The sequence below is a fragment of the Diadema antillarum genome, unplaced genomic scaffold (assembly GCF_040938485.1).
Source record: "Diadema antillarum isolate AM-2024a unplaced genomic scaffold, OU_Dant_1.0 scf00000183, whole genome shotgun sequence".
In the NCBI taxonomy this organism is placed as follows: Eukaryota; Metazoa; Echinodermata; class Echinoidea; order Diadematoida; family Diadematidae; genus Diadema; species Diadema antillarum.
In genome coordinates, this window is record NW_027271072.1 from 1,380,366 (window position 1) to 1,396,809 (window position 16,444).

General features: G+C 38.7%; 2 protein-coding genes and 1 non-coding gene across 3 annotated transcripts in view; 1 reads left to right on the top strand and 2 right to left on the bottom strand.

The window, feature by feature from the left end:
• Positions 1-4,763, bottom strand: part of LOC139723254 (uncharacterized) — a 58,527-nt gene extending 53,764 nt beyond the window's left edge. The window contains exon 1 of the mRNA XM_071634513.1: positions 4,624-4,763. The gene's annotated coding sequence lies outside the window, so the exon portion shown is untranslated. The remainder of the gene's footprint in view (positions 1-4,623) is intronic.
• Positions 4,764-7,491: 2,728 nt separating this feature from the next.
• Positions 7,492-7,581, bottom strand: Trnay-gua (transfer RNA tyrosine (anticodon GUA)). Its single transcript is given in 2 exon segments — positions 7,492-7,527; positions 7,545-7,581. It is a non-coding gene; the product is annotated as a tRNA-Tyr (tRNA).
• A 185-nt stretch (positions 7,582-7,766) lies between these two features.
• The window catches only part of LOC139723255 (uncharacterized), a 54,901-nt gene continuing 46,223 nt past the window's right edge, over positions 7,767-16,444 (top strand). The window contains exons 1-8 of the mRNA XM_071634514.1: positions 7,767-7,828; positions 9,751-10,043; positions 10,537-10,621; positions 11,320-11,406; positions 11,929-12,639; positions 13,399-13,566; positions 14,206-14,297; positions 15,988-16,157. Coding sequence (XP_071490615.1) covers positions 9,778-10,043; positions 10,537-10,621; positions 11,320-11,406; positions 11,929-12,639; positions 13,399-13,566; positions 14,206-14,297; positions 15,988-16,157 — 1,579 coding nt within the window. The 5' untranslated portion in view covers positions 7,767-7,828; positions 9,751-9,777. The remainder of the gene's footprint in view (positions 7,829-9,750; positions 10,044-10,536; positions 10,622-11,319; positions 11,407-11,928; positions 12,640-13,398; positions 13,567-14,205; positions 14,298-15,987; positions 16,158-16,444) is intronic.

The window sequence follows — 16,444 nt, forward strand, 5'->3', positions numbered from 1 at the left end:
ATTTATGTGCTAACAGGGTGCTGGAAAATCATGTTACAAATCAACATGCTTCAGGGGAACATTTCATTATCGGTATTTAAATAATGTGAAGTATTTAAATAGTACTTGTTTCCACGTACGGCACATGATATGAATACTGATAATCTGCTACTGTTCCAAAGTGTCAACAAATTACATAAAATGAGCCTACAGTGTACACCTTGGTTTAATGCATTCATGAGGCATTAAAGGGCAAGTTCACCTTCACAGACATGTGGGTTGAGTGAATGCAGCAATATTAGTAGAAGACATCAGTGAGAGTTTGAGCAAAATCGGACAATCCGTTAAAAAGTTATGAATTTTTGAAGTTTCTGCTCAGTCACGGCTGGATGAAAAGACTACTATAGCTTGTGATGTCACATGAGTACAACGATATAAAGAAAGACTAAAGAAAATTCAACATATTTCCATTTTTCTCGCATAACAAAAGAACACTCGACTTCTCTCTTTCAGAAGGCAGGGGGAATAATATTACCCGTAACATACGTCAGTAGCAAGTCGAAGAAATGTGCACTTTATTCAAAAAGTAAAGTTTTGTGAAATTCTCTTTTTATTTTCCTTATAAAAGTTGTACACATGTGACATCATACACTGTAGTAGTCTTCTCTTCCAGCAGTGACTGCGCAGATACTTAAAATATTCATAACTTTTGAACGGATTGTCCAATTTTCCTCAAACTTTCACTGATGTGTTCTACTAATATTGCTGCATTCTCTCTATCCTTATGTATGAAGGTGGACTTGTCCTTTAAAACATTGAAGCTAAGTATTACAGATAGTTATTAGACTTAAACAATAAAAGGTTTTCTTATTCTTTGCCACTGCTGATGGGAAGGCAATACCATTCGCCCGAGAGAAAGGAATGCATGCATGAGCCCAAGCCATACATCCACTGTTTGGCTTGATTAGATTCCGTTGACACAAACACCCACACACGTGGAACTGGGGCTATCCAAACTATTTGACTGCACATTTCAAAGTTCTGTATTTACAGGTAAATTCCATTCTTTTGTGTCCAAACCCCTGTCCCTCTCCACGGAAGCGTTAATGGCGTCTGCCCCGCCAACAAAGGCTCCACAGAGTGTGCAGTGCGGTAGTCCTCAGTCCAGCCTCCCTTCTTCCTTTGATGGTGACCTCGTGGTAAAGCCTGGTAGCCAAGTTATACATTCAGTGTGGGCGACTGTGACTCAGCCCCTGCCTGGTGACAAGTTTTAGTTCTAGGATTTTCCCAGGGTGCTTCTATCTTGCTCTATACTGCGTGCTGTGTATAGATCTGTCTGAGTGGGTGGTTGGTGTAGCTTTTGGGTCTTACTACTAGACCAGTACTTTTTCTTTCAAAAACTTCTTGAACACTTGATTGCAAAACATTCCACAAGCTATGAGGATCCCATGTACAAAATTATAATGATGCCTACATTTGAAAATTAATGAATTTGTATCTGAAAAACTTGCTCAGGATATCATGACATTACTGGCACGCCAACAAGTTCCTTTTCCTGTTGTAGCCATAAAACACTTTGATGCAGCATAGTCAGCCTGCCTACAATTAGATGACTACAGAAAAAAATAATCATGATAAAAGAACAAGGGTTGGTATTCGTAAATTCCGATGCTGAAGGGATACCATACTTTTCTGTGTCAGAGTTGACAGCAAATATGCCAGTAATGGTACCATTTCAAAGAAAATTGTAATCTTTCTTTTCAATTGGCAAAGCATCATTGAGGATCCAAGAAAGCATCCATTGTGCTTGTAATGGAGAAAACGGAAAAAAAAAAGTAGTTTGAGGCATCTTGCGCGCTTACGGAGCGTAAATGAGGAGAAATGTAACATTTATGTGATCAGTGCAAACAATAACACAATGGGAAAAGGTATTTGAGTATGCCTACAAGATACTAGATGCTCCACTCGTCCAGTGTCCGCTGTCCTTCAAATGACCATTTAGATAAAGTTACAAACATGCGGCTGATTTCATCCGAGATGTCTAAACAATCAACACATCTGCTACTTTCCTGCACAAATACTTTCTTTGGGGTAAATAATCCCTCACAATAATAAAGATGCAGTGATCTGTATTTGATGTAAACAATCCAAACTGCAAACCATTTGAGGTACAGTATGTGAGCCTTTCTACCTTTATACAATGTGAAGAATGTGCACAAAAACCGAACGCACGACATTATTTGGCAGATGAAGATAATACATACTGTGTAAGCATGGCCGGCGGAACCATGGGGGCTCGGGCCCCCCACACTTTTTGTGCACCATACAAAGGAATACATAAGGTGTCATCACTCTGGGCCCCCACACTTTTTTTTAACCCGGAAGTACGTAAGTGGCACTTAATAGAAATAGATAGAGATCTTGAAGTGTGAGCGCAGTAAGGTTATGTTTTTTCACTGAAGACCTTTATTTTTTATTGTTGATTTTTTTGAGCCGAGGACTTTTTTTTTTTCTTTTTTTTTTTGCTTGTCAGCTGTAATAGAAACCTAAAAATGGAAGGGGAGAGATGAGGATGAGCTGAGGACCTTTTTTTTTTTTTTTTTTTTTTTTGCTTGTTAGCTCATGAAACCCGGAAGTGGGCCCCCACACTTTTGAAAACGCTCTGCCGGCCCTGGTAAGTACGACTGTAAAGCCAGAAATTTCACAATGAGCTAAGATTCACAAACGCAAAATGCACACAAAAGTTTCATGCTGCGAATATTTCTGGTTTTACACAACCTTCAAAACCTTGGATGCCTTTACATAAAAACAACAATTACATTGTACATATGAATATAGTAATTTGGTTAACTGGATGACAAATCTGTAAGACTTTTCATCTCTAATACATGTAACTCAGTATAAAAACACTTGCAATTTTGTGTACATAAAGGCTTGGAAAGCAGAACCTACACATTGTAGAGCTAATTACTTGTATCATCTGAAGTCAGTGTTTTCTATTGGATCATCTTCCAAAAACAGAGTAACAGCACAGATTATACCAATTTTGAGGCCAGCCAAGCCCTGACTTTGGAGATATGTACAATTACAATGTGTCTAGATTATCCATTTTAAATGTGATCATATGTCCTACAGGTTACAGCTACAACTGAATGACTCCACCTACATGTACGGGTACTTTGAGATACAATGGATTTTTTGAGAATCTAGGAATACCGAAAAAATTTTCATTCCAAAGAGATATTTGTCTTTAAATTCTCACATGGAATATTGGAATGAAATGCCAGTAGATTCCTTTTGCCATGCACATTGCCAATTGGCTGATGGGGGCACACTTTTTGGGCCAGCAAATATCCAAGGAAAATAAGATTAGATCATTTTGATTACTGGGGTCACACCAATCTATTATACAATTTGTAAAACACAACACCTTTTCTAGAAATTTATGTAACATACCCACATAAATAGCTAAGATTATTCTTTATCAGCATAATTATTGTTTGTATCAAATACTTACATGTGTGTATCATTTAATATCAACACCATTATCATTTTTAGTTGTAGTAGTACGGTAGCAGAAGTAGTACAGTAGTAGGAGGAGCATCAGAGCAGTGGTATCATCATCTTGAATTTCATTCAATATTTTCATTATCATCATGCATCAAATATTACCGAGCTTCATTTGGAAGGAAATGTCTCCAATTTTCATATTTTCTTCAAATTCAACACTAGCACTGCAGTTCTCCTTAACCAAAGCTATCCTTTGTGTGAGGATGTTGTATTTTGAATTGATTTTCAGCCATTGCATTATTCAGAGATATGACATTTATAATTATAATGGGACTAAAGTACGCCCTATGGATGAAAAAAAAAAAAATCCATTTTAAAAACAGAGTAGATCTAGTTTGTTTGTTTGTTTTGTTTGTTTGTTCATTTCCATATGAGAGATAGTTACCAGGTAAGACAACATTCGAATGCATGAATGATGATATAATTTTTTTTTTTTTAAAGAGTGATATTTACCAAAGAATATAAAGTGAGTGATATCACATGAAGACTAATATCAATCAGGACAAAGAGATGATTTTTGCAAAATACGAGTGGTGGTTATTTCAAAAAGGCTATAATCTCCTTGCGCAGTCATAACCACATACCACTGCACCTCAATGAATGACTTATAAACATACTACTATTAATAAGTATTATTACTAATCACTCAATGAGAATGAGGCGTGGACACACGTGGATAGTGTGTACGAACATTCAATTTCAGGAATAAGATCTCATCGCTCTGGCACTGCCTCTACTACCTAGGCTCCGGTTTTCCTTTACCTGCCTGCCGCATGACGATCGATGCCACTACTGCCTACTGGCATTAACAGGAGCATCTCTTTCCACATCCTATACAGCCTATTACAGGTACTCGATCTGGCCCTCGATCTTCCATAAGCGTGTATCTACCATACAGACGGACTTCGTGAAATGAAATACTAGTACTTGTACAGTATCATGATAGATCAGTTCTACCGGCCCAACGTAAACGATAACGAGTTTGTTGAGAGCTTTAACTCATCTCATCAACGTTACAGGAAACGTTCAACATCTGGGTGAAAACAGATTCTAAATGGGGAAAAAAGAACTCACCTCTTTGATACCACATCTAGAGATCAGCGTGAATACCACAGAAATATTCCGTGTGTTTTCGTGAGGTAACAAAATGTCCATTCGCCTAGGAATTTACGCCGGTTATCTCGTGTGTGGAGTGAAAGGTACTGACATCAATGGGCTCGCGGCGCCGAGAGTTGGGGTACACACAAGGATGAGGCCGATGCAGCTAGCTAGCCAAGCGGCAGGGCAAGCAAAATGGTTTCAGATGCTCGATGCCTTGGCCTCGCTCTCACCGTGATTTATTTACCTCGGAGTGAATGGGGATCTTTGGAGGAAAAACCAACAGCGCCACTTACGACAATCGACTGCGCAGGCCTACTCTCTATCCAGCTCACAGAAAATCTAACTGTTAGTTCGTACGGTATCACTGATCTCTCGAGCTGTGATTCAGCTCCGTTGTGATACCAATGTTTTAGAACACAAGCAAAACATAATTAAAAAAGGGAAAAATAAACAAACCTATATCTAACAGCTACAGTGTAGGCAGGGCTCGACATTAGTGGTGGCACGGTGGTCGATCCTGGGGCCACTGAAAATTGATGTGAGTGCCAACTTTTGGTGGCCGAATCAAACAACTGAAACTCAGAGCGAATTTTTTTTTTTTTAAATGTTTGCTGTTTTTTGAGCGAAGGGGAGGGGGGCACTATGGATAATATTTTTCTGAGAGAAAAAGTTAATGGTCAGCAAAGTATCAAAAGTGCAGAAGAAACACATGTAGTAGATTTTGAATCTGGACACATTTTTATTGTTGGACCGAATAGTTGAACTTCATGCTAGCCAGATCGATCGAATCGATGTAGGAGTCAAAGAAGGGGGAAGTGGTTCATTGAAAAATAACACTATAGGCAAGATAGCATCAAGCGAAGAGATAAGGTCCTTTTATTCCTTCAAAGGCAATTTCTGAAAAGTCGTTGCCATAGCAACTGTCATGTTTTCAATGAAATGTGACTTTGAATGACCCGGCTAGTGATGGCAAATGAAGATTGAAATTGAAATAGACATTTTAAGACACTTCTTTTGTGTTTTACATTATTTTATTGCAAATAATTTTATACAAAAGCTTCTGGAATTTCAAGTGTTACCATGGCAACAAACAGTTTCTTTCATTCTCATGACCTTGAACGACTTTGATTAGGTTTAAATGGATAATTCTAAGTCTTATACTAAAATTCAGTCACTTTTGTTACATTTAATAGGGCCCGCTTTATAATGAGAAATATGTGTCATTGAAAAATACCATGTTAATGAATGAGTAGGGCTTTAATCACGATTGAAAGAGTAATCCTAAATCAATCGATTTATAAGCCTTTATTACAATTTAGTACTTTTACAATTGAATGAAAATGTTTTTAAGAAACATCCTGTTACCACGGCAACAGGAGAAAGTATCAGAGAATAATTAGGACTTTAACCCTCTGCATGACACATCATGCATTATTAACTGTTCATAATATCATAAAGGTTATGTGTATTATTTTGTGCACATTTGGCTTATTGACACAGAAAAGGTAACCAGTAATTGCAATTGTATGAGTAATTTCAAATCTGTAAATTTAGTCACTTTTCTTATACATTTTAGTATGATATGATTTGAAACATGATTCCCCCCCCAATAAAAAAGAAAACAATAATCAAGGCGACAAATTTGTAAAGGGTTCAACATCCAAATCTGCTAATAACATGTCAGTCTATAATGTGTGCCGAAATTGGTCCTTTTAGACAAATTTGAACATTTTTTTTTACTTAAGCCAGCTGGACTGTCAAAGGGATGGTTGAGATTGGGTTTCAGGTTTCCAACTTTTTTTGTGAGAATATTATTACTAATGAAAAACCTCTTATGAAATATTAAAGAGCATACAATTCTGAGAGGATGTGAAAGTTTATTTGATGAGAATTGGTTTTGAAATGGCTGAGATATCCAAAAACAAAGAGGTCCTAATAAAAGGTGGGACTCAGCTTTTATTAGGACCGCTTTGTTTTACTTTGTTTTTTGATATCTCACCCATTTCTAAACTAATTTTCATCAAATAAACTTTAGATCTTATATAGTTATATAAACTCAATATATCTCACAAAGAGTTAGGATCTGATTCCCCCATCCAAACCAAAACTATGTCATCCTTTAAATGTTAATTACCATCTTGGTAATAACTCCTTAATTCTAAGATATTGATAACAACACACAACACACTCGAACACAGAGAGAGGGAGAGATTCACTCGTTCAATCCCATGTCCCTCTTACATATGCCTCTGCTTCTTAATTCATTGTTTGTACACAATGGGCGGTATATAAAAAAAAGGGTGGAGCAGCTGGTTAGACTGTATGTATTCCTACATATTATGCAGACAAGTGGGTTCGCAACCACCCCCACCTCCCCCCCCCCCCCCCCCCCCCCCCCGTTGCACCAGTCCTGCAACATGATGACACAATGTGGTAAATCCTTTATAAAAAAAAAGAAGAAGAAAAAAAGAAAAAATATGATAGTGCAGAACCCGTGAACATTATTTTTAAAGATTCGCGAAATTAAAATGCACACGAAATTTCTTATCTACACTATATGCATTGAACGCAAGAGGCAATTCGCAAAAATTTCTTGCCACGAAAAAGGCCGTCGGCTCCAATTCGCGAAAATTTCGTGCCGCGAATATATCATTTTTTAGGAACCTACAGTATAAGCACACACAAAAAAAATGCCAATGGTTCTATGCACATCGCCACATGGAAGAAAGGAAAATACTGAAATAATAAATACAAATACATGAGAGTGAAAAAAAAATGAAAGAACATAACTGCATGTATAATAGAAGGGAAAAAAAAAAAAGAAAAAAAAGGAAGGCCCACTCCGTCGAGCCGGATTCGAACCAGCGACCTAAGGATGTCTATGAGTTATTCCTCTACAGTCCTCCGCTCTACCAACTGAGCTATCGACGGGTTAGCTGGCAAGAGGGAGATTTGATACAATATAAAGAGTGAGCTTAGGTTGTGATGCGCAGTGCGTGCGAAGTGTAGAGGTGTGTGCATGCAGTGGGTGGATGTCATATGATTGTTTTGTATGGTAAGTGTACATACGATGTATGGGGTATACGTACACAGGTACAATGTGCTGTAAGGTTATTCATAAACACTGAACGTCGAAGACGCTAGACGTTAGCCTGTCAGTCATGATTATGTATTAAAAGTGAGTATTATGTTGGTCATTCAAATTACATATTTCTTGAAACATTAATATGGCTTATCACAGGGACTATGGTGTGGATTTAGACCTTTTCCATTAAATGCGGAAGGCCGACACGGCGACAGGCGAGGGGGAGGGGACGTATCGACTCCATAGAGGCAAGAAGTTGACGAACGTGTGTAGTCCCATGTACTTACTTACTATGTATGTTTGACATCTCAGAATAGAAATCAGCCCCTGTTTCTAATTTTATGACTCGTGTAGCAGTCGTGATGTCGCTTGAGTCGGTCTTGCTACTCAGTTGCTTGTGAGCATTTGTTGTTTTATTTTTTTTTGTATTGTGACACTCTTACAGTTCTACGTTGTGATTAGCCCGACCAGACGAAGCCTCGCCATCAAAGTGGGGAAGCACAAGTTATAAATACATTTACAACACAACTGCAAAACTTATAAACATTTATTAATTCATACATTACTTAGATCTAGTCTAGTTCTATAGACATTTATACGTTGCTCATGTGAAGTGCTAACTGCGACAGCCGGCGCACGAAGTGTGGTGGCTGCGCCGTTTTCGCATCAAGATCTTAGAGTTGTACAAAACGGGTGCCGTTGCGGCGCTATATTTCCTTAATTTTTCAACAAAAACTACGTAGGATTAGTAGGAATACTTACATGAGTCGATTAAATATAAACCTAAATGATTCCAATCGCTGACTGTTTGATGCATTTCATTGCTTATGATGCAGAAAATGTTGTCTTATAAGGCAAATATCTTCAGCTCACCGATGCTCACTAAAACTCACAATCACTTGCACATGCGCACAGCATGCATTCAGTGCAGTGCATCGACAGCTGTATTGCTCGCTACATGATGCATATTCATTTCACCTTATATGCACCATGCGCTGATGCATTATTATATCCTTGAGCATCCGTAACGTTGACATCATTGACATTGTTCACACGTGTAGATGCGTACTAATAATGGATATACACATTCAAAATGGTAGCAAGACTCTCCACTAGGGCAGGCCGCTTACTCAAAAAAAATGTGGAAAATTTTGTAGTTTCCAGATAAATTGGTGAGAAGAATCAAGTCGCTTGGGTAATATATATTTCATTCTTTATTGTCACTGGGTTTATGATAGAAATTTAGCCATGCTTTATTTGTGAAGTCGCCGTATGTGGCAATAGGGAGTTATACGTGATTTTTGCTCCAGCTCAGATGCGGGGTAGCCGCCAGGACCGTGCCTTGTGGAGCGGTCTCCGGGGCTAGTAAAGTGCATGCTTATATTACAGAAGGTACATAAGTCCATAGAGAGCCCTCACGATAATCCATTGAACAAAAAAAATGGCACTATCTAGCGCAATCCCCGACCGTTGGGGTTCATCGTTGCAGAATTCAAAATGGCGCGTTGACCACTCAGCAAATTGTGCGTGCGCGGCTGGAAGTGCAGCTATCTATTGCGTGCGTGCACTCTTTGGTAGCAGCACGGCGTGACCTTTTAAAAGTGCATTCAGATTGCGTGAACTCCCGATATTCAAAATGGCCTGGCGTGAAAGATGATGTACCGTTCGCACATGCTGCATATAATCATCATTTTCGGTAAGTTCTAAAATGTGTGTGTCAATATTGATAGCATAGATATGAAGTCTCATTAATGAAGATTTACATTAGATGAGTTTGAGGTGACAAAAAATAATCTGAAGTATCAAAACTCAAAGCGATTGCAATGCGATCGCTGAGCTCTCTTTGTGTTGTGGGTCGTGACGGTACAGCCCTGTCGCTATTTATACAGCGACTGGGCTGTGTATAGTTACGTTGTGATCAGCCTTAAATACTGAAATGCTCATTGCTAGCTGCTTGCTATATGAACCACTCTGACTAGTCTGAGTTGTCCTTTTGCATCACTGGTTATTGTTAGGGGGACAGCAGCCCACAGCATAGGGCGATGGCCATGTCTTCAAAAGAGGGACGCTCACTGCCCTCGGAGCAGATTGAACCGGTGGGTAGCCATCCCTTCGGGAGGGAGGAACAAGTTACCCGGCAACAGCTCCTAACGGCCTTCTTCAACCATCTGTACCTGGGACAGTGGGAGCTGGCATCAGCCTGTGCCGCATCACTCCAGCACCTGCAGGACAACCATGGTGGCTCCTCCGATGAGCCAGACATTCAAGCTGTGCTCAGATCCATTGTCAGACATCCCAATGAAGTCAGGTACAGAATGCTTTATATTCTGTTGAATCAACCTCACTTCTTTGTTTGATGAATTTCTGCAGCTATTTCTGTTTGATGATGCCAATGTGGTTTATAATGAATACTTGTCATGTGTACCTTTCACTGCCAGCATCAAAAATGCAAATAATCAAATTGTGCGCAGTATTTTTAGGAAGGAAGAAATTGTTTGCTTCTGTTACCTGGATAGTCAAAGTTCAAATTTCAGCAATCAGATGTGTAATTTGCTTACTTATTCAAGGTAATAGTCATGGCTGTCATAAACCAAAACCAAAAAACAAAAAACAACAACAAAAGAATAATAGCAGTTAATTATTCATTGCTAAATATTTCATAGTAAATGTGCCTAAGAAAAAAAAGAGTAAGAAAAAGATATGTAATAATCACCATAGTTCTCCATTATAGTACCCTTCAGTGGACACCATCGGTTTGTTTTATTTATCAGATTTTGTTATGTTGTGATTTTTTCATACAGCCTATGGTCTGATAGTGTTCCGTCTCCACACCACCTGGCATGGTTAGCTGCACTCCACCTCCAGAGAGGGACCCAGCAGCAACAGGTTCGAAACACACAACAAAAACTTATCTCGCATTTCTCTATTCTGAATGATATACTTCAATGCATTGCTTTTGCATAGCTGAAATGCCTCTGGTTCAATATACCATATATTATATTTTGTATATTTCATACTTCATTTTGGAATTCCAGTGGATGACCTGAAATTAATGCTTATTTTATATTTTGCAAGTTTATGTGCTTTGTATCATATGTGAAATTTTGAAATCTTCTTAAGGTGTGTGTTAGATTCAAGATATACAGATTGTTGTAAATTTTGATTCATTTTGGTAGTTAATAGGAGATAACTAGTTAAGTCTGGTAGACCAGGAACAAACAAACAAACCAACAACAACATCAACATCAACAACAAGAACAAGTACAACAACAACAACAACAACAAGAGTTTTTCTCGTCAGCTCTGATTGAAGGCTATCACTACAGTATGGTCAATGTTATTCAGAAAATTCCTCAACATCTTGACAATTTAAGTATAAGCACCTCCTCTTCACCACCCAAAACAGTCACTGCAGCCAGTCTGCCAGATTTGAATATGCCATTGTTAACTGTGTAGCTTTGCACCAAAGTCTAGTTGACCAGATTGAAAAAAAAAAAAAAAATCATCTGAGGTTTCATTTTAATCAAACACCACTTTTTTCAATCAATGTTGTGATGCAGTCTTGTTTATACGTATGTGTACAGGTATTGTCAGCTGATGAGCTGCGTGGTGTTGAGTTTCGACTGCTTCTGTATCTTGCAGGATCCAATGCTCCCTCAGCCATCCTACAGGTAAGGTCTTCTGTTTGGTTAACTGCAAACTACACAGTATCACAGTATTTATCCTGTGCATACAAGACATTTTGTTGTCGCTTGTGTTAGCATTAAAGTGTACTTTGTATGTTGTAGACTGAAAAACCATGCTATTACATGTATATCTGCTATACAGTTTGTCTGCTTGTCCAGAAGGCTAATGGCTCTAACAAATGCAAGCAAATGGCTCGTACAAATGTAAGCAAATATTAAATTCCCTCCTAGATTCGCCTCCATTGATATGGCTTTGCAGTACAGATATTATATTTTCCAGATAAAACTCTGTTGACTGTGGTTTAATTCTTGATGTTTCACATTTTATCAAAAACACAAATGTTTTCAACAAATAATCTAAAACTGCTGTGAACCTGGTACAAAGTGTGTGTTGAGTAATTCATTGTATTGAAAACATGGCATCTGTACAACATTGCATACATCAGTCTAATTGCCAGGATTTTAGTTTGATGTTTGTCTTTGCTAACATACTTTTCCTTTCTGCAGGAAATTCATGCCTATTATGAAATAGTCCAGCACCAGCCAAAGACAGGACAGAAATCAGTCATTCAAAGTAGATCACCATGGCGACCACCTCGTCTGTCTCGGGCTTGCCTACATCTCATCTCCTCGGCACTGGCGAAAGACGCCATGCTGGGTCACACCCTCATCCAACATCTCCTCCTTCAGGACCAACCTGCCTGTGCAGAGAACAACTGTTTGTTGTATCAGCTCTACATCAATTGCCTTCAGGAATGTGTGACATCCCTGGACTCTATATGTGGGACTATGGCTGTACAGTCCCCGGACAGTAATGCAGTCGACGAAAAAGTGCAATCCATTCACCATCTGCTCAACTTCTTTGATCCACCGCCCTCGATATTGGTGTCATGTCGGACCTCTGTTGAAAACGCCTTCACGAATTTGCTGCGACTTGCAAGGAGGCACCCCAAGGTTCTATGCCAAGCCACGCTGTCGGCAGCATTGCTGGGGCGGGAGTCGGACGCTCTGCAGGAAGTCTTCTCGTCGGTCCAGTCGAAAGTGAGATGGGAATCTCTTGAGGGAGCCCTTGCCCCGTCCAAGCCGCAGCTGCAGTACATGTGCCCAGAGCTGCGGATCTTCTTGTCGCTGTCATGTCTGAATGACAGGGAGGAGGCTTGGTGTAATCTCATTCATTGGGTGATAGAAAAAGGTCACCACGTACTGGGCAACATTGTGGTGAGTTGCAAGAGATTACATATATTGACCTTTCCTTGTTTTGTGTTGATGATAAACATTGCCTCTGTATTTTTTAAATCTTAAATGACTTTTTCTAAAGTCCATATTATCAAGGTGGAAAATGTAATAACTTTATAAATTTATTTGTCATTCAGGTGCAATAAAAACAACTCGATGCAAGAATTAGTTAATTTGAGTAAAATGCAACAGCTACTGCTGTAAAGCACTGGCTGTTGGGCAGAAGCTTGGTAATCTAGTGAATATGATGCCAGTAATAAGTAGTTATCACAAGATTGTTGGTGCAACTCCAACGTGAGTATGTATGCCTATTATTTGTTTATCATGTCTACTACTTAAAAACATTGAATAATCGATGCTTGTTTATGTCAATGAAGGGCAATTTGTCAATTGGTTGTAAAAAAAAGCCTTTAGATGCTTCAGTGACTTGGGTGCCAAATCCAGTTCCAATATGTTGCCGTAAAAGACACAGTCAATGATTCTCCAAGTTCCATTCAAGTCTGACTTTGATGTATTGTCAAATATCAAGATCTCATTCTCAAATGATTCAGATCCCTTGACAGTGTTGTTATCTGTGTCGTAATATATTTTCATTCCAGCAGAAAAAAAACCAAAACAAAACATGGAAGGCTCAAAATTATATGTTCCTTTGAATACCTTGTGTCTGAATTTAGGAACTTTCTTCTTCTTTAGTTTTATTTTTATTTTTTCAAATTGTTATTTTTTCTGTGTACACCTAAGGATTTCTCCATGATCCTGATCCGAGAGAAGATGTACTCAGAGCTTGGCTCCTTGCTCCGGCCTGAGGAGCTCTCCCCCCTGAAACCCCTGGTCTTGCTCCTGGGGTGGAGCCACGTGGACAGCTGCTCTGCGGCCAACAGTCTCCTGGATGTCCTCTGGAGAAACCAGGTATGTGAGAACCGCCAGATGGAGAGGTATCCAGCCCTGATGATAAACTACTTCTTTAGCCTTTTTTTTTGTCACTAGGCTAACTCCTTTAGTTATAGTCCTGTGCAGTCAGTCGCGAGCTTTAGATGCTAAGATGGCACAACCTTCAGGGTTGAACAATGAAAACATCTGTCTCTTGCATGTGCGGAACACCATTTTTAGCCTATTGGCATCGTCCTTAGCGTTCGCGTCCCAGATCTAAAGCTCGCTATTCATAGAATGCAAAGGTGATATACATGTCATAGAATTCTGTTTTCTGAAGGGGATAATTACGAGGAGCTTTTGTGACATGTTTACCACAGACTATCAATCAAGAAATCCCTGGCTGCAGCAGTTATGTGTCCCTCCCCAGGGGATGCTGAGCTGTCCATCCTGTGGTTGCTTGTTTTCAAGTATTCTTTGTTTTCTCTAGCGGCCATGTAAAACAAATCAATCCAATTCCATTCAATTTAATAATGATGATCACCCTGTAATGGATCATCCAAACATTGATATTTTGTCTGTCAATGATGGTAGCACTGCACTGAATTTTTGTTTGTTGGGGATATGTGTATGTGTTCAATTCAAATTTTATTCATTTATTCGTTTTGCAATGATCAGCCATCGCCCAGAGAAGAAGATTTACTGCAGCAATCTTGCCAGAGGCTTCACAGTGATGTGCAACTCATCCAGTGGTGCTTGGACAAGGCCAGGTAAAAATTTGAGCCAAAGCAAATATGGAGAAACTTCACTCTGTATACATGAAAAAGTGTGACAAAAAGAGCAAAATCAGAATCAAAAACAGAATAATGACAGTTTTATTACAGTCAGACAAAACTAATACTGTCATAGAATGTCACCATTTCACAAGTTTTATTTACTTTGTTGCTGAAGTGTATAACTACAAGTATCACTGTCACGATACTGCACAGTCCATGACATAATAGAGACACATAATTTGTCATGAAGTGGAATCTTGAAAGGGGCTTGCAATTGTTGAAAGGTTTGATCTGTGTGTCTGTTAGTGTTGCTTCCTTTGCTGTGAAAGAAAGATTCAATTCTAATTGTCAGACACTTGGTAGATAGAGTACCCAGAACCAATATTGGCAACAAGTTATCAGGAGGCTTGATAAGGGAGGGTATTGTGAACAGGTATTATTTGTGTAAACCTGATGGTACCACCCTGATGTTGATACATTCACACAGGTTTGGATCTTAAAGCGAGTGTAAGTATTAACTCTAAGAGCTTTGATAGAGGGAGTTGATAGCCACAGGTGTGTATGTGCATGTGCATGTGCATGTGTGTGTGTGTGTGGGTGTGTGTGTGTATGTATTAACTGGCCTCACAAGCAAAGCCATTAAGCATTTCTTTTTTCTGCCCCCATCCCAACTTGTATACTGGCATACAATGCTTGGGTTTAAACATTGTAGTACAATGGTGTTGTAGCTTAGTGATACAATCGTACAGCACCCGGTACAATCCTTCTTGACAAGCAAAGCACCAAATTTTTCTCCCTCTTTTTGGCAACATGAGATTCTTTGATGATGTCCAAGAGAGAGTTCTTAAATATTATCAAGTAATAATATCACAGTGCCTGACACGTACCATCCCCATGGTATCAAAAGCAAATAAGTTGTTTGTGTTGATGCATAGCAGAATATGTACAGTCTCTGAATTATCAGTACATGGTGAATGTATCATCTCTTCAGTACAGAAAACACATGCTGTGAGTGCAATCAAGATTGCTTGTGTTTTTAGTTTCCTTGACTGCTGGTATGTTCCACATATCTATACAGACTCTTTTGGACAAAACAAGAGTAAATGAAATTATGCGCATTTTTTGTTTTTGTTTTTTGTTTTTTTGTTGTTCCTGTGAAATATACTATGTGTTGCTGCAATGCAGAAGATAAATCTCAGTCTGCTGTTTGTGCATACACGCTGTGTTCTGTGAATCCACCTGGCAACAACATTTTCGTATCCAAAATGCATCTCAAGTTTCAAGTTTCAAGTAATGATTTAAATTTCATATAAACAAAACAATATTAAATAGCTGCCCAAGGGCTGAAATTATCATGTTCACAGGGTGTCAAAATACATAAAAGTAATAATTGTTAATGAAATAAATTATGAAATTGCTGTGAGAAAATACATATTGATATAAGTAAATACAAAACATGGATATAGTAAGGGAAACATGGACTGAAATAAAACAGAATTAGAAAGTAAAAGTATAACACAATTCTGAATAATCTGAAAAAGAAAATATAAAAATTACTGGAAGTTGTGTACACTGTAGATCTAAAGAATATGGTATTGCACTTTTTCTGAATCGACCCATTTGCATTTAAAGTCTAACATTTTGGGAAGAAATTAAGAACAATTTTCTTTTTTTGGTTAAACAGGCCCCTAATAGCAAAGTATGGTGGTGAGGCTGGTCTGGAGTCTAGAGTCATGGCCTTGTTTCAAGGAGCTGATTTCCACTCTGTCCTCAAGCTGCTACACCATTTTTCTTGCCTGTCCAAGTTGGATCCCAAAGATGTCTTCCACGTTCTCACATCACGACCTCAGCTCGGTAAGTTACTGGAAAAACATATTTTCATGAGGGATTAATTTTTTTTGAATTTCGCAAATGACTGTTAAGCTGCAAATTTAACAGGACATAGAAATATTGCGCCATATCTTGGTCACATAAAGTGGCAAAGTGAATGGGCAGGCCTCGGCATCAAATCGTGAAAACGATATCTCATGAAAATGTCTGTGACCTCGTTATTTTCAAAAATATCTGTACACACAAGTAACCACTTTTACAGTACATTGCAGATGCTCAGTAGTCTATGGCATTGGTGTTTTTTGTAGGAA